This window comes from Oncorhynchus clarkii, chromosome 19, assembly GCF_045791955.1.
Source record: "Oncorhynchus clarkii lewisi isolate Uvic-CL-2024 chromosome 19, UVic_Ocla_1.0, whole genome shotgun sequence".
NCBI classification, from domain to species: domain Eukaryota; kingdom Metazoa; phylum Chordata; class Actinopteri; order Salmoniformes; family Salmonidae; genus Oncorhynchus; species Oncorhynchus clarkii.
Genome location: NC_092165.1, coordinates 6,851,749 through 6,878,170, shown reverse-complemented (window position 1 = coordinate 6,878,170; position 26,422 = coordinate 6,851,749). Strand labels below are relative to the sequence as shown.

At 44.7% G+C, this 26,422-nt stretch overlaps 1 protein-coding gene across 1 annotated transcript in view; it reads right to left on the bottom strand.

The window, feature by feature from the left end:
- Positions 1-26,422, bottom strand: part of LOC139374656 (von Willebrand factor A domain-containing protein 7-like) — a 26,736-nt gene extending 314 nt beyond the window's left edge. Inside the window, exons 1-18 of the mRNA XM_071115709.1 lie at positions 26,365-26,422; positions 23,715-23,904; positions 23,306-23,442; positions 21,316-21,460; positions 15,904-15,997; positions 12,710-12,841; positions 12,428-12,614; positions 11,679-11,848; positions 11,427-11,539; positions 8,610-8,726; positions 8,201-8,389; positions 7,531-7,663; positions 6,468-6,620; positions 5,377-5,469; positions 3,356-3,624; positions 3,038-3,171; positions 2,655-2,817; positions 1-1,490 (exon numbers count right to left, since the gene is read on the bottom strand). The exon at positions 1-1,490 is cut by the window's left edge and continues 314 nt beyond it. Coding sequence (XP_070971810.1) covers positions 1,089-1,490; positions 2,655-2,817; positions 3,038-3,171; positions 3,356-3,624; positions 5,377-5,469; positions 6,468-6,620; positions 7,531-7,663; positions 8,201-8,389; positions 8,610-8,726; positions 11,427-11,539; positions 11,679-11,848; positions 12,428-12,614; positions 12,710-12,841; positions 15,904-15,997; positions 21,316-21,460; positions 23,306-23,442; positions 23,715-23,900 — 2,817 coding nt within the window. The 5' untranslated portion in view covers positions 23,901-23,904; positions 26,365-26,422 and the 3' untranslated portion in view covers positions 1-1,088. The remainder of the gene's footprint in view (positions 1,491-2,654; positions 2,818-3,037; positions 3,172-3,355; positions 3,625-5,376; positions 5,470-6,467; positions 6,621-7,530; positions 7,664-8,200; positions 8,390-8,609; positions 8,727-11,426; positions 11,540-11,678; positions 11,849-12,427; positions 12,615-12,709; positions 12,842-15,903; positions 15,998-21,315; positions 21,461-23,305; positions 23,443-23,714; positions 23,905-26,364) is intronic.

The window sequence follows — 26,422 nt, the reverse complement described above, 5'->3', positions numbered from 1 at the left end:
GGTGATGTTTTGTAGACATTTAGAAAGTGACCTGCTACGGCGCGTTTCCACTGAACTGTCTTGTGTCGATAAAAACAGATGGACGTATTGACATCACACCTATAGAAAACCTATATAAAAACGTTGTGGTTGAAGTGTTTCCATTACCCATTTAGGCAAATTGGCAATTAATACATTGGTGATAGTCTGTCTGCCCTCCAACCTCTCTGTTTCACGTCTCAGGCAAAAGCCAGCAAGAATAGAACGCAAGACTTGACTGATATTTGTCATATTCTAATAATGATCATCATGTGCCAACGTATCGCCACGGTGCCACAGTGAAACTTGCACTCTAGTAGATCTGAAATAATTGGATGTTGAAACTTGTATCCAGCCAATCAGAAAATCAATGCGAAGCAATTCAGGCATTCTGGAAAGTCAGGACAAGAATCCTGCAAATAAACATTGTGTTTATAGTTGAGAAATAGCTTTAGCAAGCAGTAGGCATTTCGAATCGCATGGAGAGGGGAGCTTTATAGTTAAGTGATATCATCACGTGCCCCGTATACCGTCAACATTATTCGGCAATCATCATTTATATAAAAAATTTAAAAAATCATCATCGTTTGATGAAATAAAGAAAGTTTAAAAAAAGACAAAATCCCCTCCTGTTGACTGGATAAAGCGTTGTTGATCTTCAGAAAGTTAAGGCAAAGCGCCCGATATAGGAGGGGAATCGTCTCGAGTGGCGCAGAAAAGGAATATAATATTGTGGATAAAGTTCTGAAAGGCACAATTTCACGTGTACAACATCTAAAGACCTGCATCACTATACTGAGATCTTTGCCGTTTCTAAAAGGACGAATCTGGGTGTTTTTGGAGCCTTTCTTCATGTTTTTTCAGAGCCTCATACTACACAACGAGGATGAGGAAGTCATTTGCTATTTGGGATAAGTTCTGAAAAACAGGTGAAATCACAAAACAGGTATTCTGAACCCTTCTATAACATGCCATTTACATCAAACATAGACATTTGGTTGAGAAATGTTTCTTCTTTAAGTTTAAGAGGTAGTATCGGGTTGGCAGTCAGTCAGTCCATGAGGTTAAAATCAGATTAGTAAGTCAGTGAAGGACGTAGTGAAGAGGGCAGAGACCAGCAGACACACCAACAGTGGGAGGGACAGAGCCATGGAGGGCGGTCCCGCGTTGCGGACGATGGAAAACCGGCAGGTGCCGACATTCATGGCTTTGTCCACCGCCACCAGCTCCACTGTCAGAGAGCAGCAGGAAGCGTTGAACGTTGCTGCAACAACCGTCTGCTTCAGGTCCGTGTGGGTGAGGCTGCCCACTCCCTGGCGGTGTTTGAGGCTGGCGATCCCTGTGCCGTTGACGCCGTCGGTCATGTTGGCAGAGAGCTGCCAGAAGGCGGAGCTGCAGGCTGCTGGGTCAGCTGGGCAGTCGACCGACGAGGTGATAACCATCTCACACTGGGGAGGGGTGAAATCTGTCACCTGCAGGCAGAGAGAGAGAGAGAGAGAGAGAGAGAGAGAGAGAGAGAGACCGCAATCATCATGATGAGGGAGAAGTGGAGACAGCCCAGAGAGTGGAGACGGCCCATATTGTGGAGACAGCCCACATAGTGGAGACAGCCCACATTGTGGAGACAGCTCATATAGTGGAGACAGCCCATATTGTGGAGACAGCCAACATAGTGGAGACAGCTCATATAGTGGAGACAGCCCACATAGTGGAGACAGCCCATATTGTGGAGACAGCCAACATAGTGGAGACAGCCAACATAGTGGAGACAGCCCACATAGTGGAGACAGCCCACATTGTGGAGACAGCTCATATAGTGGAGACAGCTCATATAGTGGAGACAGCCCATATGGTGGACAAAGCTCATATAGTAGAGATAGCCCATAGAGTGGAGACGGCCCATATAGTAGAGACAGCTCACATAGTGGAGACAGCTCATATAGTAGATAGCCCATATGGTGGACAAAGCTCATATAGTAGAGATAGCCCATAGAGTGGAGATGGCCCATATAGTAGAGACAGCTCATATAGTGGAGACAGCTCATATAGTGGAGACAGCTCATATAGTGGAGACAGCTCATATAGTGGAGACAGCTCATATAGTAGAGATAGCTCATATAGTGGAGACAGCTCATATAGTAGAGATAGCCCATAGAGTGGAGACAGCCCATATGGTGGACAAAGCTCATATAGTGGAGACAGCTCATATAGTAGAGACAGCTCATATAGTAGAGATAGCCCATATAGTGGAGACGGCCCATATAGTGGAGACAGCTCATATAGTGGAGACAGCTGATATAGTGGAGACAGCTCATATAGTGGAGACAGCTCATATAGTGGAGATAGCCCATATAGTGGAGACGGCCCATATAGTGGAGACAGCTCATATAGTGGAGACAGCTCATATAGTGGAGACAGCTCATATAGTGGAGACAGCTCATATAGTAGAGACAGCTCATACAGTAGAGATAGCCCATAGAGTGGAGACAGCTCATATAGTGGAGACAACCCATATAGTGGAGACAGCCCATATGGTGGACAAAGCTCATAAAGGCCTCTCAGGTCTCTAGTGTATCTTTATCTATACCTCCACTCTCTAGCATATCTGCTATATCTGTACATATATCTGAGGTTACCTTGGTGACGACAGAGAGGCGCAGGACGGCGTAATTGGAGTCGGCGGTGGCCCCGGGCGCCACAGCCTCGATGGTCAGGGTGACGTCTGTTCCTGAGGGTGTGTTGGCGGGCACCGTGATGGTCAGTTCACCGGTGGCGTTTCCTCCGGTGGTCACAGCGATGCTGTTAAGTTAGCAGCAGCAATGGGTTAGCATTAAGTGTCAATACAAGTGATGCCAAGAGAGGACCATTTTTCTTAAGGTTTTTGCCAGCATAGAGGAGAAGCTGATTTTGAACAGATCTGTTTTGGTCCCTAATCTGTTTATGCTGAAATTATTCCTATGGCCAATGTGTACATACTGATCTGGGACCAGTCTCAGGATATTCCAGCCGTGATCCCTACCTGCCAGGGACGTTCATTTTGAAGTCTCGGTCGTTTCTGCCACTGATTGTGTAGCTGCCTCCAGTGGCGTCGGTCATGACGGTGAAGGGAAGGGTGAAGGGTTTACCAGGCTCCATGCTTCTGTCCACCACGGCCTGAGAAGACAAGAACAACAAGAAAGAGGAATTGTTGAGGAGCTGTTGTGAGGTCCACTTTTGAAAATGTCTATGACCATGGTTTTTGTCTAACACTATCCCAATATGCAATATGAACTCCTTCACGATTTACAAATGAAATGCGATTTTCAATGTAAACAGGAAGTGTGTCAGCATCACTTACCTTGATGGTAACCTTGGAGACAGACATCTGAGTGGTGGACTGTCTCTGGAACACGGTGGAGGAGACCACGTCTGTCCCGTTCAACAGCACCACAAACTCCCCCGCAGGGACCTTGGTTACCGTAACTAGGAACTTCCCGTTGCCCATGTCTTCCAGGGCCCCGCCTACGACCTCTGACCCTGACACGGTCACCAAGGCAACGTCAGCCACCTTGACAGAGGCTGGGCCCTTTCTGCCCAACACGGATACCAACAACATGGCAGGCATGCCTGAGAGGAGAGGAGGAACGGAGGGAAAGCGAGAGGAGGAAGAGTATAAGGATAGGGAGATAAAAGAGGAAGAGAGAGAGGAGGAAACAGGAAACATGCTCTTGAAGGGTGTGGCTATGTAACTGTTCTAGGGTCAGATACATTATGACAAATTATAAATAATTACATTTTATGACTGATTATAGTTAGTAATGACGTTTTGTGACTGATTGTAAGTAGTAATGGCGTTTTGTGACTGATTATAGGTAGTAATGACTTTTTGTGACTGATTATAGGTAGTAATGACGTTTTGTGACTGATTATAGGTAGTAATGACGTTTTGTGACTGATTATAGGGGTAAAGGTCTCTTTTACAAGGGATCCCTGCATGACCATAATTGCACAATCGAGGCAGCATGGGAGCATAGGAAATACACTAACAAATGCTTTTTAAATACAAAACATGAATCATGAAAAACAACCACTTTGCTCAGTAGAGTTCCTCAACCAACAATCTGAGTCGCCCGAAGGGCACCAATGCATCCATCTGTACAGTGTTCTGAAGATTGAAGGAAGGAATTTAAAGAGTTGTCAAGAGCAGGTCATACAGTACCTGTGATATGTCTATAGGTAAATGCAGTTTTTGCAAATTGACTTTCTAAATGAACAGGATCCAATGTTTTGACCTACAATACATCAAAAAGGACCAGCCTACCTTCTGATAGAGAAAGCAGTGAACCAGAACTTGTGGCCCCGTGGCCCCGTGGCCCCGTGGTAAAACCATGTGCGCTTTGGTATAACTGCATCTAACGGCTTTAACACACACAAAAATCTGTTTGCATCTTCAGCACCATGCATCCCACTGTTGCCATTGGCAGTGACCAGAAGAAGAATACGGAGACGTTGACAGATTACAATCGCCCAAAGGTATGTATCTCTTCCATATACAGATAGCCAAACACCAAATACTATATTACACTCATATTATTGTTATTGTTAGTATTACTATTATTATATCATTCTAACATTTCCTATTCTATTTTATTTAATGCAATAGGTTGGTGTGGATGCACTCGACAAGACTGTACTCTGTAAAAGGAGGTACTCGACGCTGGCCAGTTGAGGTGTTCTACAACGTGCTCGACATGACTGCTATCAACGCGCACGTGTTGTACAAACAATGCCTGGACAAGACAGTCAGCGAGAGAGATTTCATCATGGATCTGGCACGTGTGCTTCGTGAGAACGACATGAACGCTAAGTAGGAAGCTACAGCCGCCTAGCAGGCTTCCAAGGCCGCAGCGTGTCCTGCTCTCCCTCTTCCCCAAGCACCCCAGCTCCCACTGGGAAAAAGAAGACGCTGTCAAGGCCGCAGCGTGTCCTGCTCTCCCTCTTCCCCAAGCACCCCAGCTCCCACTGGGAAAAAGGGGACACACTGTCAAGGCCGCAGCGTGTCCTGCTCTCCCTCTTCCCCAAGCACCCCAGCTCCCACTGGGAAAAAGAAGACACTGTCAAGGCCGCAGCGTGTCCTGCTCTCCCTCTTCCCCAAGCACCCCAGCTCCCACTGGGAAAAAGAGGACACACTGTCAAGTCGGCAGGTGCACACAAAACAAGGCAAGGCGGTTCTGAAAGGCCAGGCGGTTCTAGTGTTTTAAGTCGCAGCTGCATTCAAGTGGAATATGTCGCCATGACATCGCCAGAGTAAAATGATGATTATGACAGATTAGCTGCTTGATATGGTAATGATTTTAAGATGATGTTGTAGTGTTTTACCTGCTTGTGGACGGCCAGAGATGAGGGCGTATCCCGGATGAGGTCCATCGAAAGTCTCCACAAAGTCATAAATGAAGGCAATGGTACTCTGACCTGGAGACAAACACACAGACGCTTCAACACACATCGACCTGGTCTCACAATGTTGTATTATTCTGGAAGTAAATCCGAGACTCTCCATTTAGTGTTATGTGTTGTGTTTCATATGTTATGCATTCATTTGTGGATTTCCCATCATCCATTTCGGATGATATTTTACAAATTGCAATTGGTACAATATTTTACGAATTGTAAATATGTTACGAATTTGGGAAACAAACAATACATTGACAGAAAACATAGTGCTTTACTTTCTCTTGTATATTAAAGGCCCGGGGAAGAGTCACAGGGGAGATGAGAAGAATGTGTCTATTTGAAGGCTATATAAAAATGTTGTAGCTTGTGACATTTTTTTGTTTTTGTTTAAGTAGCTCTCATGCTAGAAAAGATTGGAGACCCCTGGATTAGGGTTAAGGTTAGGAGTTAGGTGAAATAGCTAAGGTTAGGGTTAGGGGAAGAGTTAGTTAAAAGGGTTAAGGTACGGGTTAGGTTTAGCTAACATGCTAAGTAGTTGCAAAGTTGCTAATTAGCTAAAATGCTAAAGTTTTCCATGGTGAGATTTGAACACATAACCTTTGGGTTGTTAGACAATTTGCATTATACACCCACCTATCCACCCTCTTTTTGTTTTTGCCTTAAGAAACCTTCTGTCTTATGTAACCGTACCAAACATAACACATCATACTAACTTGAGTTTCCAAGATTTACTTTTACTATGTTACATCTAGTCTATGAGACCAGGCTGCAGACAGACTGTGAGTGAGGGCTGTATTCTCTCCCTTCTCTATATGTATGGCTCTTCCAGACCTGGGGTCAAATTGTTAAATCGTTTTGACGTAGTTTTAAATAGTATTTTAAAGTATTCTAAATGATTTCAAACCGTTTTTGAACCCAGGTCTGGGTACTGTATGTATCGTGGCTGCATTCTAGTGTTGAGCATGAGCGTAACACACATAATTAAACAGGATGTGCATATCTCTATGGTAACTCACCAGTGACCTTCAGTGTGTAGGGCTGGTTGGAGTTCATGCTGATTTCCCATAATCCTGTCTGTTTGTTGGAGGCCAGACGGACCCTGTAGAGGTTGCCCACTGTCTGGACAGTCCCCAGTTCCCCGTTGGCCTCGTTCTGTTTCTGGGTCACACCTGTAGGAGCAAGAAGGGTGAAATGGGATTATTGCAGGATGCCAGTCAAACATACCTGGCCACACATGGTGGAACACATTCAAGCATGGTTGTCTCACACACAGGGGTGTAAAGTACTTAAGTAAGTCGGTTTTTTGGGGGGGTATCTGTACTTTACTATACTATTTATATTTTTGATTACTTTTACTTTTACTCCACTACATTCCTAAAATAAATAATGTACTTTTTACTCCATACGTTTTCCCTGCAGTTAAAAGTACTCGTTACATTTAGAATGCTCAAGCAGGACAGAATTATGGCACCTATCATTATAATGCTTTGCCATCCCTACTGCCTGTGATCTGGCGGACTCAACTTAGTGTTGGGGTGTGTCCCTGTCTCTCCGTCTGGTTTGCTTAATATCAGGAATTTGATGTATAGCATTTACTTTGTACTTTGTACTTTTACTCAAGTATGACTACTGATGACTTTTTCTCCTACTGTCCTTAAGTACATTTAAAACCAGACACTTTTAGACTATTACTCAAGTTTACTGGATAACTTTCACTTTTAATTGAGTCATTTTTTCCACCACTTCTCACCCATCCCCATCACACCGGCTGGCTATAGGGCAGCAACCAAGATTCTCCACTTCTGACCTTAGATCAGTGTCCAGAGGAAACGTCACGCTACTCTGTGAGGTGAACTCTTACCTAAAACCTTACCTTAGATCTGTCTATGTGTTTAAGGTTCTTACGTGCTGGGTTCATCAAGGTGAAGGTGGGGGTCTTTCCAGTGATGTTTGAGGTTCTTACCTGCAGGGTTCTTCAGGGTGAAGGTGAGGGACTATCCAGTGATGTTTGAGGTTCTTACCTGCAGGGTTCTTCAGGGTGAAGGTGAGGGACTATCCAGTGATGTTTGAGGTTCTTACCTGCAGGGTTCTTCAGGGTGAAGGTGATGGTATTTCCAGTGATGTAGATGGTGATGTTGTTCAGAGACTCGTCCAGCAGGAAGGAGAATGTCTCAGCTCTGCCTGGGTTCCTCGCTCGCTGTAGGACTGTCACCTGAGGAGGAGGAAAAATGGACAGAATGAGAAAGGAGAGAAAGTGGAAGTGACATAAATAGTTACCTACTGTTTTTATTTAATGTATTTTATTTAACCTTGTTTTAACCTTTATTTAACTAGGCAAGTCAGTTAAGAACAAATTCTTATTTACAATGACGGCCTACCAAGAAGCAAAAGCCCTCCTGTGGGACGGGGGCTGGGATTACTGGTTTTGTCATGCTATGTTAATTTATGTTATGCTACAGTATGCTATGTTATTTTATGTTATGCTACAGTATGCTACAGTATGCTATGTTATTTTATGTTATGCTACAGTATGCTATGTTATTTTATGTTATGCTACAGTATGCTATGTTATGTTATGCTGTGTTATGCTATGCTATGTTATGCTATGATATTATGTTATGTTATTTTGACATGCCAAGGCATTTTTAAAGTTCATTGAGCATTTATTTGTTTTTCATTCATCAAGTTTTGATTGATTTTAAATAAAAAAAACTGATCCAAAACAAAACGGCCACCAGTGTTGACTCACCAGAGCGGAGGTGGAGGAGTCGATGATGACGTCAGTGGCCTGGGGCAGATTTTCCTTGCTGACCCTGATTGCCTGACCACCAGACGCCAGCGCCAAGTCCTTGTAGGTCTCGAATGTAGCTACCCTGGACTCTACTCCACGCCTCCTCCTTCTAGCACCAGCACCATCATCAGTCATGAAGAAAGACACCTGGAGAGACACATAGGTGTGTTTGAGAGAGGTCGGGTGGTTTGCCTGGACGTATTCATTAGGCACCAAACGAAGAAAGAAAGAAAAAAGGCAATGACTACTTGTCCAATAAGAATTGCGCATTTTGCTGCGTTTTGCTACTGTGTGGCCTAATGAATACAACCCTGAACTGCAGGAAATGTTTTCTTCTAAAACAGGAAGTGTTTGAGGAAGTGCTCACGGTTGACTTGGTGCTCCTGATCAGGGCCACGATCGTTTCCTTTAATTCAATGTCCTTAGCAACGGCATCTGTGAAAACATAGATGTTGGACGACGCAGGGGCACCAGTCAGCGCCAACTAGAGAGAGAGAGTTATCAAAATCCAGAAAATAGCTGTTAAATTCAACAACCACCTAAAAGGAAGGATTCCCAAACCTTCCATAACAAAGCCATCACCTGCAGAGAGATGAACCTGGAGAAGAGTCCCCTAAGCAAGCTGGTCCTGGGGCTCTGTTCACAAACACAAACAGACCCCACAGAGCCCCAGGACAGCAACACAATTAGACCCAACCAAATCATGAGAAAACAACAAGATAATTACTTGACACAATGGAAAGAATTAACAGAAAAACACAGCAAACTAGAATGCCATTTGGCCCTAAAAAGAGAGTGCACAGTGGTAGAATAACTGAACACTGTGACTGACCCAAATTTAAGGAAAGCTTTGACTATGTACAGACTCAGTGAGCATAGACTTGCTATTGAGAAAGGTCGCCGTAGGCAGACATGGCTCTCAAGAGAAGACCAGCTATGTGCTCACTGCCCACAAAATGAAGTGGAAACTGAGCTGCACTTCCTAACCTCCTGCCAAATATATGACCATATTAGAGACACACATTTCCCTCAGATTACACAGATCCACAAAGAATTCGGAAAAAAATCATATTTTGATCAACCACAGTGTGCCATCACAGCAGCAATATTTGTGACTTGTTGCCACAAGAAAAGGACAACCAGTGAAGAACAAACACCATTGTATATACAACCCATATTTATTTAGATACAGTGCCTTGTGAAAGTATTCGGCCCCCTTGAACTTTGCGACCTTTTGCCACATTTCAGGCTTCAAACATAAAGATATAAAACTGTATTTTTTTGTGAAGAATCAAACACAAGTGGGACACAATCATGAAGTGGAACAACATTTATTGGATATTTCAAACTTTTTTAACAAATCAAAAACTGAAAAATTGGGCGTGCAAAATTATTCAGCCCCCTTAAGTTAATACTTTGTAGCGCCACCTTTTGCTGTGATTACAGCTGTAAGTCGCTTGGGGTATGTCTCTATCAGTTTTGCACATCGAGAGACTGACATTTTTTCCCATTCCTCCTTGCAAAACAGCTCGAGCGCAGTGAGGTTGGATGGAGAGCATTTGTGAACAGCAGTTTTCAGTTCTTTCCACAGATTCTCGATTGGATTCAGGTCTGGACTTTGACTTGGCCATTCTAACACCTGGATATGTTTATTTTTGAACCATTCCATTGTAGATTTTGCTTTATGTTTTGGATCATTGTCTTGTTGGAAGACAAATCTCCGTCCCAGTCTCAGGTCTTTTGCAGACTCCATCAGGTTTTCTTCCAGAATGGTCCTGTATTTGGCTCCATCCATCTTCCCATCAATTTTAACCATCTTCCCTGTCCCTGCTGAAGAAACGCAGGCCCAAACCATGATGCTGCCACCACCATGTTTGACAGTGGGGATGGTGTGTTCAGGGTGATGAGCTGTGTTGCTTTTACGCCAAACATAACGTTTTGCATTGTTGCCAAAAAGTTCAATTTTGGTTTCATCTGACCAGAGCACCTTCTTCCACATGTTTGGTGTGTCTCCCAGGTGGCTTGTGGCAAACTTTAAACTACACTTTTTATGGATATCTTTAAGAAATGGCTTTCTTCTTGCCACTCTTCCATAAAGGCCAGATTTGTGCAATATACGACTGATTGTTGTCCTATGGACAGAGTCTCCCACCTCAGCTGTAGATCTCTGCAGTTCATCCAGAGTGATCATGGGCCTCTTGGCTGCATCTCTGATCAGTCTTCTCCTTGTATGAGCTGAAAGTTTAGAGGGATGGCCAGGTCTTGGTAGATTTGCAGTGGTCTGATACTCCTTCCATTTCAATATTATCGCTTGCACAGTGCTCCTTGGGATGTTTAAAGCTTGGGAAATCTTTTTGTATCCAAATCCGGCTTTAAACTTCTTCACAACAGTATCTCGGACCTGCCTGGTGTGTTCCTTGTTCTTCATGATGCTCTCTGCGCTTTTGACGGACCTCTGAGACAATCACAGTGCAGGTGCATTTATACGGAGACTTGATTACACACAGGTGGATTGTATTTATCATCATTAGTCATTTAGGTCAACATTGGATCATTCAGAGATCCTCACTGAACTTCTGGAGAGAGTTTGCTGCACTGAAAGTAAAGGGGCTGAATAATTTTGCACGCCCAATTTTTCAGTTTTTGATTTGTTAAAAAAGTTTGAAATATCCAAGAAATGTCGTTCCACTTCATGATTGTTTCTCACTTGTTGTTGATTCTTCACAAAAAAATACAGTTTTATATCTTTATGTTTGAAGCCTGAAATGTGGCAAAAGGTCGCAAAGTTCAAGGGGGCCGAATACTTTCGCAAGGCACTGTATATTTTCCCTTTTGTACTTTAACTATTTGCACATCGTTACAACACATAATATGACGTCTGAAATATCTTTTTTCTTTTGGAACTTGTGTGAGTGTAACATCTACTGTTCACTTTTCATTGTTTGTTTCACTTTTTTCCCCGTGCCAATAAAGCCCCTTGAATTGAATTGAAATTAGAGAGAGAGCGAGAGAGAGAGAGACAGAGAGAGAGAGAGAGAGAGAGAGAGAGAGAGAGAGAGACAGATAGAGAGACAGAGAGAGAGAGAAAGTGATATTTCGTGTCTTTATTTATTGTCAGGTGCACTGTAGAGAAAGGGATTATATCTGAAACCTGATTGGAAGATAGTCATGCAAATCACTGTACCTGGAGCCCTGATAGGCACATCTCAGGGAGGTCTCCACCTCCTTCAGCCGTGAGGTTAGCGATCTCTGCTTTCATAACATTAGGGTTTGTCGTTTTTATCAGGGGTCCAAACTCTAAACACACAAACACACAGTGATCACTAACCACTTCCTGACTTAACCACACATCACACAGGCATTCCGGTGAATGCCAGAGTTTGTCAATGAGGTTTTGCTAAGGAGAATGCTTGGTGGAGTGTAAAGCCAGCCTTACCTGGGTCATTGAATGGGACCAGGATGTACTGGGAGGGCTCATCCTGCGTTCCCTTCTTGCTGTCGATGATCTCATAGACGACTCTCTTGGCTTCAAGGATGTCATCACTCATGCTCCCCGTAGTGTCGATCACAAAAACAACCACTGACGAACGCGCTATGCCCATGAAGCTGTGGGAGAGAGAGAGATAAAGAGATAGAGAGTGTGAGTAACTTCAACATGGGTATTTCCCTCTTCCCCACTACTCCTCCCCTTCACCCCCCTCTACTCCTCCCCCCTACTGAACTCCTCCCCTTTACCCGCTCTCTACCCGTCTCCTCTCCTTCCCCCCTCTACCTTTCCACTTCATCCCCCCCTACCTCTCTCTTTTCCTTCACCCCCCTCTACCCCTCTCCTTTCCTTCACCCCCCTCTACCCCTCTCCTCCCCTCACCCCCCTCTACCCCTCTCCTGCCCTTCACCCCCCTCTACCCCTCTCCTCTCCTTCACCCCCTCTACCCCTCTCCTCCCCTCACCCCCCTCTACCACACTCCTGCCCTTCACCCCCCTCTACCCCTCTCCTCTCCTTCACCCCCCTCTACCCCTCTCCCCCCCTTCACCCCCTCTACCCCTCTCATTCACCCCTTCTACCCCTGTCCTCTCCTTTACCCCTCTACCCCTCTCCTCTCCTTCACCCCTCTACCCCTCTCCTCCCCTTCACCCCCCTCTACCCCTCTCCTCTCATTCACCCCCCTCTACCCCTCTCCTTACCGTAGGTAGTTGTTGTCACCGGCGGCGCCCCGGATGTCATCCAGCAGCTGGAGGGTTGCGGTCGTTGCCACGGTGACAGCAGCAGTGTGCAGGGCCACGTTGTCAGAGCGACGCTCATCCTTGCTGATGCCCCCGCGAGGAGCCTTGGAGCTGGTTAGGTCAGCTGCACCGCCATGACTACACTTACCTGGGGGGGAGAGGTGATGATGGGTGTTATTTAGAGAGTGTGTGGGTATGTGGGGAGGGTAGTGTGTGTGTTGGTGTGTGCGTGTGTGTGTGTACCTTTAGGCTTAGCTGAGGACAAGATCCCCATGTACCCAGAGGTGAGTTTCTTCTCATTAAGGATGTTAGGAAGGATGGAGTTGGAACAGAACCCCCCATTGGCACAGTCACTGCAGGTTGGGGTTTTAACATCTACAAAACCAAAACACAACTTTCAAGGTTCGTTCTTGAATTACGGTGGCATAAAAAAAGAGCAGATTTATTGTTATATGAATGCATTTGGGTATATCTTCCCATTCTAAATGAACCAATATGGCACCTCAATAACTTTAAATAGTTTTTACCATTATAATAACATTATGCCACCAGTATGAGTAGTAACATGAATGATGGTAACACCAATGATACATTTTAAGTAAAGGAGGATTTTCTGAAATGGAGGCTACAAATGCTCAAATCTGAGGTCATCAAGCCATTAAAAATGAATTTCTAGTGATGTGATTAATGATTTTGCTCACATTGTTATTTCCCTTCATTTAAATTGACTAACACCAAGTGACACGTTGGATTGAGACACACCAAATGATTCACGGAATCCTCAAATGTATGACATACTGATAGGGTGTGATTAGCTAATCATTTTCTTTAACATAAACCCTGCCCAGATAACCCTTGGAAAGGGGGATACCTAGTCAGTTGTACAACTGAAGGCATTCATCTGAAATGAATCTTCCGCATTTAACCCAACCCCTCTGAGTCAGAGAGGTGCAGAGGGCTGCCTTAATCGACATCCACGTCTTCGGGGCCTGGGGAACAATGGGTTAACTGCCTTGCTCAGGGGTAGAATGATAGATTTTTACCTTGTCAGCTCGGGGATTCAATCCTGCAACCTTTTGGTTACTGGCCCAAGGCTCTAACCACTAGGCTCGAATGCTCAAGGTCAATGTATATCTTTTTCATCTGTGATTTTCAAGGGGGTAACACAAATGACATAAAACTGAGGGACACCCCTTATCTTCATAGTAAAATAAGTATTTTATTCAACTTCTTTGTTTTTTTAGTCTATACAATATATGAAATACTTTTGTTCACTGTCATTCAAAATAATTGAAAGATATCTCTTTCTCTTTACAAGCCAATATGCTAGCCCCCAGTAGTTTCTACAACACATACAAATACACTACATGACCAAAAGTATGTGGACATGTGTTTGTCTCATTCCAAAATAATGGGCATTAATATGGAGTTGGTCCCCCCTCTTCTGCTATAACATCCTCCACTCTTCAGGGAAGGCATTCTACTAGATTTTTGAATATTGCTGTGGGGACTTCCATTCAGCCACAAGAGCATTAGTGAGGTCGGGCACTGATGTTGGGCGATTAGGCCTGGCTCGCAGTCGGTGTTCCAATTCATCCCAAAGATGTTCGATGGGGTTGAGGTCAGGGCTCTGTGCAGGCCTGTCAAGTTCTTCCACACCGATTTCAACAAAACATTTCTCCATGGACCTCGCTTTGTGCATGGGGTCATTGTCAAGCTGATACAGGAAAGGACCTTCCCCAAACTGTTGCCACAAACTCAGAAGTACTGAATCGTCTAGAATGTCATTGTGTGCTGTAACGTCAAGATTTCCCTTCACTGGAACTAAGGGGCCCAAACCATGAAAAACAGCCCCAGACCATTAATCCTCCTCCAGCAAACAGTTGGCACTATGCATTGAGGCAGGGAGTGTTCTCCTGGCATCTGCCAAACACATATTAGTCCATTGGACAGCCAGATGATGAAGAGTGATTCATCTCTCCAGAGAATGCATTTTCACTGCTCCAGAGTCCCATGGTGGCCAGCTTTACAACACTCTTGGCATTGTACATGGTGATCTTAGGCTTGTGTGAGGCTGCTCGGCCATGGAACCCCATTTCATGAAGCTCCCTACGAAAAGTTATTGTGCAGTTGTGCTCCCAGAGGCAGTTTGGAACTCGGTAGTGAGTGTTGCATCCGAGGACATACGATTTTTACGAGCTTCAGCACTCGGCGGTCCCATTCTGTGAGATTGTGTGGCCTAAAAGTTTGCATTGTTGCTCCTAGACATTTCCACTTCACAATAACTGCTCTTACAGTTATCCGGGCAGCTCTAGCGGGGCAGAAAATATGTTGGAAAGATGGCATCCTATGACGGTGCCACGTTCAAAGTCAGTGAAGTCTTCAGTAAGGCCATTCTACTGCTAATGTTTGTCTATGGAGATTGCATGGCGGTGTGCTCGATTTTATACACCTGTCAGCAACAGGTGTGGGTGAAACAGCCAAATCCACTCATTTAAAGGGGTGTCAACATACTTTTGTATATATAGTGTAGATATGTTGTAGTATAAAATACTTTTATTTGGTATATTTTTTTGCATTTACATTTTTTTAAATATATTTAATTTTTGTATTTCTCCCCCTTTTTTCTCCCCAAATTCCTGATATCCAATTGCGTTCCAATTACATTCTTGTCTCATCGCTGCAACTCCCCAATGGGCTCGGGAGAGGCGAAGGTCGAGTCATGTGTCTTCAGATTTATCTCTTTATCTCGTCTCCTGTTTTTATCTGCTATCGTTCTTTTTCTTCACATTCCATACCACTCTCCCTCCTCATTCCTTCCATCCTTGCCTACCACCCTCCTTCCTTCCCTTCCCTATAACCTTCCCTCCTTCCTTCCCTTCCCTATAACCTTCCTTCCCTCCTTCCTTCTTCCTTCCCTGCTCTACCACCCTCCCTCCCTCCTTCCCTGCCCTACCACCCTCCATCCTTCCCTGCCCTACCACCCTCCCTCCTTCCTTCCTTCCCTGCCCAATCTCCCTCCCTCCCTCCTTCCTTCTCTCCCCTACCACCCTCCCTCCCTCCCTGCCCTACCACTCTCCCTCCCTCCCTGCCCAACCTCCCTCCCTCCCTGCCCTACCACTCTCCCTCCCTCCCTGCCCTACCACACTCCCTCCCTCCCTGCCCTTCCACCCTCCCTCCCTCCCTGCCCTACCACCCTCCCTCCCTCCCTGCCCTACCACCCTTCCTCCCTCCCTCCAGTTGGATCCCATGCCTCTCTGTCCTCGTTGCTGCATTAACTCAAGCCCTCCCTCCCTGCCCTTCCACCCTCCCTCCCTCCCTGCCCTACCACCCTCCCACCCTCCCTCCCTCCCTGCCCTACCACCCTTCCTCCCTCCCTCCAGTTGGATCCCATGCCTAGCTGTCCTCGTTGCTGCATTAACTCAAGCCCTCCCTACCTGCCAGGTTTTCCAGTGGGAGATCGGGGCGGATCAGGTTGGCGTAGGGTTCAGTGTATCCCAGATCCACCCAGTTACTGTGGCTGTAGAAGTCCTGAAAAAACACAAGCATGTATTATATACCAAGTCTGTGTCTGAGGGAAAGCCATCTATCTAATTCCCTATTACAGACACCTCTAGACAGAAGTTAACTTGGTTCAGATGATAACACTTGAGCCAAGGTGAAATATGAAATGAGAGATGAGGTGCGATGTTTTCTTCCCCCCTCCTTCTCCCTCTACCCTTTAATTCCTTGTGTTTTTTATTCATTTTCAATTTATTTATCCTTTATTTTATCAGGGAGTCATACTGAGACCAATGTCACTTTTACAGATCAGCCCTAAATTACAGAAATTACAGAAAATCCACACATCAAAAACAGGGGCGCAACTTTTACTGGAGATGGTCATGGTCATAAGTAATAAGGTCCTCAATCAGCTTTCTGAATTGACCTAGAGGCACCAAAACATCACATTTAAGAACATTTAGAGAAAAACGAACGGCTGATTAACCTAACTCAGTAGAGACCAAAGGAATTTCCATCCCTGAGACCGGGTGTGGTAACTCGTATGTCTAAAGTTTAGTAACGATGTTTATAAATGAAATCATAGCAATGTATCAACCTATGTGACATCAAAGAGGCCAAGCCAACACCTTGGTAGAGAATGCTGTGCTGAACAGTAAAATTGTCAGCGGTAATAAAGCGCAGTGTGCTGTGACAATCTGCATCTAATGGCTTTAATGAGGTGGCATCTACATTCATATAGATGATGTCACCATAGTCTAGGACCAATAGGAACATCAGTTCAATAATCTGCATTAGCACGGCCCGCGAGACATAAACATAGATTTTTTTTTTACCCCCAATTTCGTGGTATCCAATTGGTAGTTACAGTCTTGTCCCATCGCTGCAAATCCTTTACGGACTCGGAAGAGGCAAATATTGAGAGCCGTGTGTCCTCCGAAACACGACCCAGCCAAGCTGCACTGCTTCTTGACACAATGCCCGCTTAACCCGGAAGCCAGCCGCACCAATGTGTTGGAGGAAACACCACACACCTGGCGACCGTGTCAGCATGCATGCGCCCGGGATACCACAGGAGTTGCTAGAGTGTGATGGGACAAGGAAGTCTCGGCCTACCAAACCCTCTCCTAACCCGGACGACGCTGGGCCAATTGTACGCCGCCTCATGGGTCTCCCAGTCACAGCCAGCTGTGACACAGCCTGGGATCAACTTGGGTCTGTAGTAACAACTAAAGCACTGTGATGCAGTGCCTTAGACTGCTGCGCCATTCAGGAGGCTGACGCAAATTCATTTTAACAAACAATTGGTCCCTCAAAAAATGCTTCCCCCGATGTGGCCCTTCGAGCCAAAAAGTTTGCCCACCCCTGTACTAGAGTCTATTGAAGGACCGTTGCATCGATCTAAGTAACATAATAAAAAATCCCCAGCATCATCCGTCAGTTTAAGGAAGAGATATCTGTTTTTTGCTTGGGCTGCCTCTCAAACCACTGCATCCGCCTATCTGTGGTCAAAGGTGGTCGTGCTACAGCGACGTTTGTCAGACCAAGAGACATCCCGAAAATCGGTCTTCTCAGGAAAATGTCTTGTAGCGTCCGAACGGTTTGGCTTACTTACTACAATAACCACTCTATGAAAAGATGAGACTCTCACGAACATAATGGCGGTCTCCATTTTGCCCCACGAGACTCGTCTGAAGGGCTACAAACAAATGTGACCCCATGTGTCAAGGGACTCGTTACCGGTTAAATTAAATAATGTCAGTATGGAGGTAGTTTTGTGCATACCCCCAAAAAAGGGGTTTAATATGCATAAAAAAGACATATTTCCTGAACTTTCTTATATCTTCTAGATGTAAGATAGACACTTCAATCGACTCCTACGGGACCCCTTATCTAATATCCAGGAAACCTGAGTAGGTATACATTAAGTTCAATCTGTAAAGTGGTTTTGAAAAGTTCCATGCAGCCTGTTCACGACCAGTTGAGGAAAGCATCTGAATGAGCAGTGACTGATCAAAAGGATCAAAAGCCTTTGACAGGTCGATGACAGAGAGCAGCACAGTGTTGCCTTTTATCCATACAATTAACGACATCATTTAGAACCATGGATGCAGCAGAGATAGTGCTACGACTTGGTCTAAAACCTGACCGATGTACATTTAGAACCATGGATGCAGCAGAGATAGTGCTACGACCTAGTCTAAAACCTGACCGATGTACATTTAGAACCATGGATGCAGCAGAGATAGCGCTACGACCTGGTCTACAACCTGACCGATGTACATTTAGAACCATGGATGCAGCAGAGATAGTGCTACGACCTAGTCTAAAACCTGACCGATGTACATTTAGAACCATGGATGCAGCAGAGATAGTGCTACGACCTGGTCTACAACCTGACCGATGTACATTTAGAACCATGGATGCAGCAGAGATAGTGCTACGACCTAGTCTAAAACCTGACCGATGTACATTTCAAAGATAAGAATGATCTTAGCTTGAGAATGAATCAAGGATTCTAATATTTTTAGCTAGTCAAGAACATTTAGAGATAGGGCGATTCATTATTTAGGACACAAGGGTCATCACTTTTGTGAAAGGGGAGCCTTCCAAACCTTGGGCGATAGTATCATATATAATCTTTCATTTTTAACCTTTATTTAACCAGGTAGGTCAGTTAAGAACAAATTCTTATTTAAAATGACAGCGTACCCCGGCCAAACCCGGACGACGCTGCGCCAATTGTGAGCCGCCCTATGGGACTACCAATCATGGCCGGATTGTGATACAACCTGGAATCAAACCAGGGTCTGTAGTGACACCTGTAGCACTGAGATGCAGTGCCTTAGACCGCTGCACCACTCGGGAGTCCATCAGATGAAAAATATTGGTTAACAACAATCAGGGGGGCAGAGAGCTGCAGCCAAAATGGATCAAGCATATCAGCCCCAGTGGATTATTTGACATGAATCTTAAGCAAGGCATCCAGCACATCACAGTGAACTGTTGCAATGACAACAAAATATTCACTAGAAGCTGACGGGTTAACAGTCAAGTCAGCTAGAGGCTGGAAGAGGGAAAGGCAGTTGATTGATTGACCAGTGTAAATTAAACCCCAGTTTCTCTCAAAATAAGATAAAATGATGATAAAAAAGCTCCATGTGTCCCAGTGTTCTCCGTTATGATGCCAGAGTCAGACAGAACTTGCTTAGGCAGGAAAGAAGAGGAATTTGTACGCTTCAGTACATTTAATGTTTCCCCCCAAAAAATGTACGATCACCAGCAGAGTCAGAGATAGAGCTTAAAAAGCTTTCTTAACGTAGATTGTACGTCTCTTTCTCAGTTGTCTGAAAGATTGCCAGACAACTACACAGTCAGTTTTCCTTGCTTTGGCTCAGGCCGGATTTCTCATCTAAATGAGCTCAGATAGTTCAGAAGAAAACCAAGGGTTAGATTTATCTTGCTGGCTGTCCTCCAGTCTGTGAGGCGCCATCAGATGCAGGTCTAAAGAAGTGTCTGATTTATCTCAGGGAGTTGGTGGCTGGTCTGCAACTTCTGATCTTATCTCCCTTGATTCTTGAAAGCGTTGGATCTCTCTCTCTCTCTCTCTCTCTCTCTCTCTCTCTCTCTCTCTCTCTCTCTCGAAAAGAGTGTCTGCTAAATGGCGTAAATTTTAACGTTTATCCTGGATACTGAAAAGAACATAACGAACATATATTACATTTGGTATGGTTACATGAGTGAACAGAGAGTGGTTGGCCGGGCATATAACGCAAACATCTAGTCACCCAAAGGTTGTGCGTTCGAATCTCATCACAGACAACTTTAGCATTTTTGCTAATTAGCTACTTTTGAACTACTTACTACTTTGTAGCTACTTTGCAACTACTTAGCATGTTAGCTAACCTAATAACCCTAACCTTAACCCTTTTAGATATCCCTTCCCTTATCCCTGACCCTTACCATAACCCTTTGACATAACTCCTAACCTTAACCCTAACCTTAACCCTAACCCTAACCTCTAGCCTAGCTAACATTAGCCCACTAGCTAACGTTAGCAATAACAAATTGAAATTCGTAACATATCATATGAATTGTAATTTGTAACACATCATACCAAATGGATGAAGGACATCCATAAATTCATAAATACCCTATGAAACATAATATATCATGCTAAAAGGACCAATGTATCCTGCAGATATACATTTCATAAGATTGACACATTTATGGCATTTTTATGGTATAGTTTTCTCTTTATTCAACCCGCCTGGGTTCATAACCCTTAACACCCCCCCTCCCCCTCTCTCTCCTCTTACCTGTAGTGTGTACAGTCCTCTCCCCAGTGTCTCTCTAGCTACCTGTACTGTGTACAGTCCTCTTCCCAGTGTCTCTCTAGCTACCTGTACTGTGTACAGTCCTCCCCCCAGTGTCTCTCTAGCTACATGTACTGTGTGCAGTCCTCCCCCCAGTGTCTCTCTAGCTACCTGTACTGTGTACAGTCCTCTCCCCAGTGTCTCTCTAGCTACATGTACTGTGTACAGTCCTCTTCCCAGTGTCTCTCTAGCTACCTGTACTGTGTACAGTCCTCTTCCCAGTGTCTCTCTAGCTACCTGTACTGTGTACAGTCCTCCCCCCAGTGTCTCTCTAGCTACATGTACTGTGTGCAGTCCTCCCCCCAGTGTCTCTCTAGCTACCTGTACTGTGTGCAGTCCTCCCCCCAGTGTCTCTCTAGCTACCTGTACTGTGTGCAGTCCTCCCCCCAGTGTCTCTCTAGCTACCTGTACTGTGTACAGTCCTCCCCCAGTGTCTCTCTAGCTACCTGTACTGTGTGCAGTCCTCTCCCCAGTGTCTCTCTAGCTACCTGTACTGTGTACAGTCCTCTTCCCAGTGTCTCTCTAGCTACCTGTACTGTGTACAGTCCTCCCCCCAGTGTCTCTCTAGCTACCTGTACTGTGTGCAGTACTCTCCCCAATGTCTCTCTAGCTACATGTACTGTGTGCAGTCCTCCCCCCAGTGTCTCTCTAGCTACCTGTACTGTGTACAGTCCTCTTCCCAGTGTCTCTCTAGCTACCTGTACTGTGTACAGTCCTCCCCCCAGTGTCTCTCTAGCTACCTGTACTGTGTGCAGTACTCTCCCCAGTGTCTCTCTAGCTACCTGTTCTGTGTACAGTCCTCCCCCCAGTGTCCCTCTAGCTACCTGTACTGTGTGCAGTCCTCTCCCCAGTGTCTCTCTAGCTACCTGTAGTGTGTATAGTCCTCTCCCCAGTGTCTCTCTAGCTACCAGAAATGTTTGCATATCCCCTCTTTCACCCCCCCCCCCCCCCCCCCCCTCTCTCTCCTCTTACCTGTAGTGTGTGTAGTACTCTCCCCAGTGTCTCTCTGGCAGCCAGGAAGTTCTCCTTTTGTACGTTGGCCTTGATGCTGGCCACCCCATCAGTTATAAGGCGCCGGCCCAGAGCAAACGCCTCTGAGTTAAAATGATGGGCTGGGCTGTTATAATAAAGATAATGATCAATTGCTTTTATATAGAAAACGGCTGTAGGAGTGATATACCAAATGTTCACTTGGACTGGCATAATAATGACAATGATTAGTTGTTTAAATAGTTCATATTTTAGATAAACTAGAAGAAGGGTGTAAGAAGGATGCACATCCTAAATGTTTACAATAATGAGTTTAGGAATACTAGTTAAAACTAGTTAAATTAAGGTAAAAAAAAAACGTAAAAAAAAGAAACACCCCTTTATCAGGACTCTGTCTTTCAAAGATAATTCGTAAAAATCCAAATAACTTCACAGATCTTCATTGTAAAGGGTTTAAACACTGTTTCCCATGCTTGTTCAATGAACCATAAACAATGAATGAACATGCACCTGTGGAACGGTCTTTAAGACACTAACAGCTTACAGACGGTAAGCAATTAAGGTCACAGTTATGAAAACTTAGGACACTAAAGAGGCCTTTCTACTGACTCTCAAAAACACCAAAAGAAAGATACCCAGGGTCCCTGCTCATCTGCGTGAACGTGCCTTAGGCATGCTGCAAGGAGGCATGAGGACTGCAATGTACTGTGGGACGCCTAAGACAGCGCTACAGTGAGACAGGATGGGCAGCTGATCATCCTCGCAGTGGCAGACCACATGTAACAACACCTGCACAGGATCGGTACATCCGAACATCACACCTGCGGGACAGATACAGGATGGCAACAACAACTGCCCGAGTTACACCAGGAATGCACAATCCCTCCATCAGTGGTCAGACTGTCCGCAATAGGCTGAGAGAGGCTGGACTGAGGGCTTGCACGCCTGTTGTAAGGCAGGTTCTCACCAGACATCACAGGCAACAACGTCGCCTATGGGCACAAACCCACCGTCGCTGGACCAGATAGGACTGGCAAAAAGGGCTCTTCACTGATGAGTCGTGGTTTTGTCTCGCCAGGGGTGATGGTCGGATTCGTGTTTAACGTCGAAGGAATGAGCTTTACACCGAGGCTTGTACTCTGGAGCGGGATCGATTTGGAGGTGGAGGGTCCGTCATGGTCTAGGGCGGAGTGTCACAGCATCATCGGACTGAGCTTGTTGTCATTGCAGGCAATATCAATGCTGTGCATTACAGGGAAGATATCCTCCTCCCTCATGTGGTACCCTTCCTGCAGGCTCATCCTGACATGACCCTCCAGCATGACAATGCCACCAGCCATACTGCTCGTTCTGTGTGTGATTTCCTGCAAGACAGGAATGTCAGTGTTCTGCCATGGCCAGCAAAGAGCCCGGATCTCATTCCCATTGAGCACATCTGGGAACTTTTGGATCGGAGGGTGAGGGCTAGGGCCATTCCCCAAAGAAATGTCCAGGAACTTGCAGGTGTCTTGGTCGAAGAGTGGGGTAACATCTCACAGCAAGAACTGGCTAATCTGGTGCAGTCCATGAGGAGGAGATACACTTCAGTACTTATTGCAGCTGGTGGCAACACCAAATACTGACTGTTACTTTTGATTTTGACCCCCCCCCCCCCCCCTTTGTTCAGGGACACATTATTCAATTTCTGTTCATCACATGTCTGTGGAACTTGTTCAGTGTATGTCTCAGTTGTTGACATAATAAGGGAACCTCATCCTCTATCAATGGTGCACCAACCAACCTGTTGACATGATAAGGGAACCTCATTCTCTATCAATGGAGCACCAACCTGTTGACATAATAAGGGAACCTCATTCTCTATCAATGTAGCACCAACCTGTTGACATGATAAGGGAACCTCATTCTCTATCAATGGAGCACCAACCTGTTGACATGATAAGGGAACCTCATTCTCTATCAATGGAGCACCAACCTGTTGACAAAGTCTCTGTCCACCTGTCCGTTCTGTATGTAGATCTCATTCAGGGCAGATTTGAACTTAGCTGCTGACACTTCACCTGTTGCTTTGGGTCCCAGGCAGGCCTGGACCAGCTCCTCTGCAGAATTGCCCTACATGGAAAGGTCATAGGTCAGAGGGTAGAGGTTAGAAAACAGCCAATCAGAATTGAGGGAAAGGTAGATAAAGAAAATCACATTTAGATAAAATAAAATCTTAACACTCATTCTGACACACAACTCTTCTCTCTCTCTCTCTCTCTCTCTCTCTCTCTCTCTCTCTCTCTCTCTCTCTCTCTCTCTCTCTCTCTCTCTCTCTCTCTCTCTCTCTCTCTCTCTCTCTCTCTCTCTCACACACACACACCCACACACACACACACACTTACCGTGGGGGTGAAGTCTCGTCCCTCTGACTCTGCAATGGCTCGGCACACCTCTGTGACCTTCTGTAGCACAGCTTTTTCTGTGATGCTGACATGGGTGGAGGCTCCGTCCCCAATGGGAGAAAACGCCCAGGCTCCTCCTGATAGGACTAGGGCCAAGAAGGACATGCACAGCACTGTTGACATCATCAGTCTGTGGGAGTGGGTGGGGGGGGGGGGGGTATGAGTGAGAGTGAGGGAGCAAGAGACAGAGAAAAAGAGAGAGAGTTAGACTACCATCATCATCATCATCATCATGAAGTGGGATTTCCTTATCAACAACTGTAAGGAAATCCCCGACCCAGCCCCTGTTGTTAAATCTCTTGGCCACATCCCATCATGTCCTATAATAAAGTTAGTAGACAGAAGCATCTTCACGAAACATGATTAAAATATAACAAGACATTGACACCTAATTAGAGACGGGATTTTAGCCCCTGTCCTGGTACATAATACATTCCCTGTTACCCCACTTCAATCAGTGTAGAGGAAGGGGAGGAGACAGGTTGAAGAAGCCTTGAGACAATTGAGACATGGACTGTGTATGTGTGTCATTCAGAGGGTGAATGGGCAAGACAAACAAAAGGGTATGGTAGTAGATGCCAGGTGCGCCGGCTTGATTCAAGAACTGCAAAGCTGCTGGATTCTTCACTCTCAACAGTTTCCAGTGTGTATCAAGAATGGTCCAACACCCACAGGACACACCTTGACTTATTAAGGCTGTTCTGAGGGCATCTCAGTATTAGTGTTCATAATGTTTTGGTAAACTCTGTGAATATCCTTTAGCTGAATAGCTTTAGTTCCTCAAGGACTTGAACCTGATCGAACATCTCTGGAGAGACCTGCAAATTGCTGTGCATCGACGCTCCCCATTCAACATGACAGAGCTTGAGTGGATCTGCATAGAAGAATGGGAGAAACTCCGCAAATACAGGTTTGCCAAGCTTGTAGTGTCACACCCAGGAAGACTCGAGGCTGTAATCGCTGCCAAAGGTGCTTCAACAAAATACTGAGTAAAGTGTCTGAATACTTATGTAAATGTAATATTTAAGTATTTTATTTTTAATAGAAACAGTTTTTGCTTTGCTATTATGGGATATTGTGTATGGATTGATTGGGGGGAGGGGGACTATTTCATACATTTTAGAATAAGGCTGTAACGTAACATAATGTGGAAAAAAGTCAAGAGGTCTGAATACTTCCTGAATACACTGTATGTATGTATATAGATACAGTACCAGTCAAAAGTTTGGAAACACCTACTCATTTATTATTTATTTTTTTACTGTTTTCTACATTGTAGAATAATGGTGAAGACATCAAAACTATGAATTAACACATATGGAATCATGTAGTAACCAAAAAAGTGTTGAACATATCATTTCATTTTTGAGATTCTTCAAAGTAGCCACCCTTTGCCTTCATGACAGCTTTGCACACTGTTACTCAACTGTCAATCCACAGCAAGGTATATTTATGGTTTTAGTTTCACAGGAAGTCTGATGAGATTACTATTGATTTTAGAGAAACGTGATTACATCGATTATGATGGGTATATATATTTTTTTGTCACGATGGTGACCAAACTAACTCTGGATGGTAACATCATTCTTCAACCAGGGAGTGGATGGTTCCAACTTTACGGTGTAATATGGTTTCCTTTACTTCACAAGGTAGACGGTGACAGTATCAGAGGGTTCTACCCCCTGAGTGAGGTGTATCTGTTATGTTGTCATGGTATAGTGGGACTCAAAGGGGATTTTATAAGGGATGGTGTTGGGCAGGTCACAGGGTCAGAGGTCACAGGGTCAGGGATAGCAGTTGGTAACTGATAACAGTACATTCAGTTGATACAGTGAAGCTACTGATCACCACCACTAGATGGAGTCAGAGAGGACATTTTTCTGTATCATTATAATGGGCGTGGTGGTGCATGTTTTTGGTTGTTTTTTTGGGGGGGGATTTTCTGCTTCTTTCTAAATGACACATATATAAATAATATGTTTAATTCATAATGCATCCTTTTAAACTCTTAAACTGTTGATGAACATATTTGTTCCTGTGTATTGATTTTCAAATCTCCTGACCCTCGTACTATCTGGTCTTGCATCACATAAACATTTGTTCTGATTATTTTTCATGCTTAGTACAACAACAGTGTGTGTACACATCACTGTTCCCATAATGTAAAGATGAGGACATTGAAAAGGGGACAAAATTGAAGTTTAAAAGCTCAATTTAAACTTGCTATTGATACATCATCATGAGAATTACTTTAAATACGTTTGTTTTGTTTTTACAATGGCAGACTGCCCCTTTAATCTCATGAAACTGTCCCAGTATTTTGTTTCTGTACTGCAACAGGACTTAAGCCATATGACTGCAGTGCACTTTGGCATTCATATACAACATTGATTTTGGCATTTGCAAAGACGCGTGACGAGCATCATCTAACACAATTAAAATGAAATTATTCACATGGTCCTTATTTCTCCCTTCAAAAGACACGTGAAACCTGAAAACCCTCCTTCACACATGTACACGTTACACATCATCTGTCAGAATTAAAACATGTTCATTTTCCATCATAAAATGCACAAACATTCATTCTTACCTTGTTTTTCGCGCTTTTACTTCCTCTAATCCCTTCAATCTCTACCCATCCCCACACA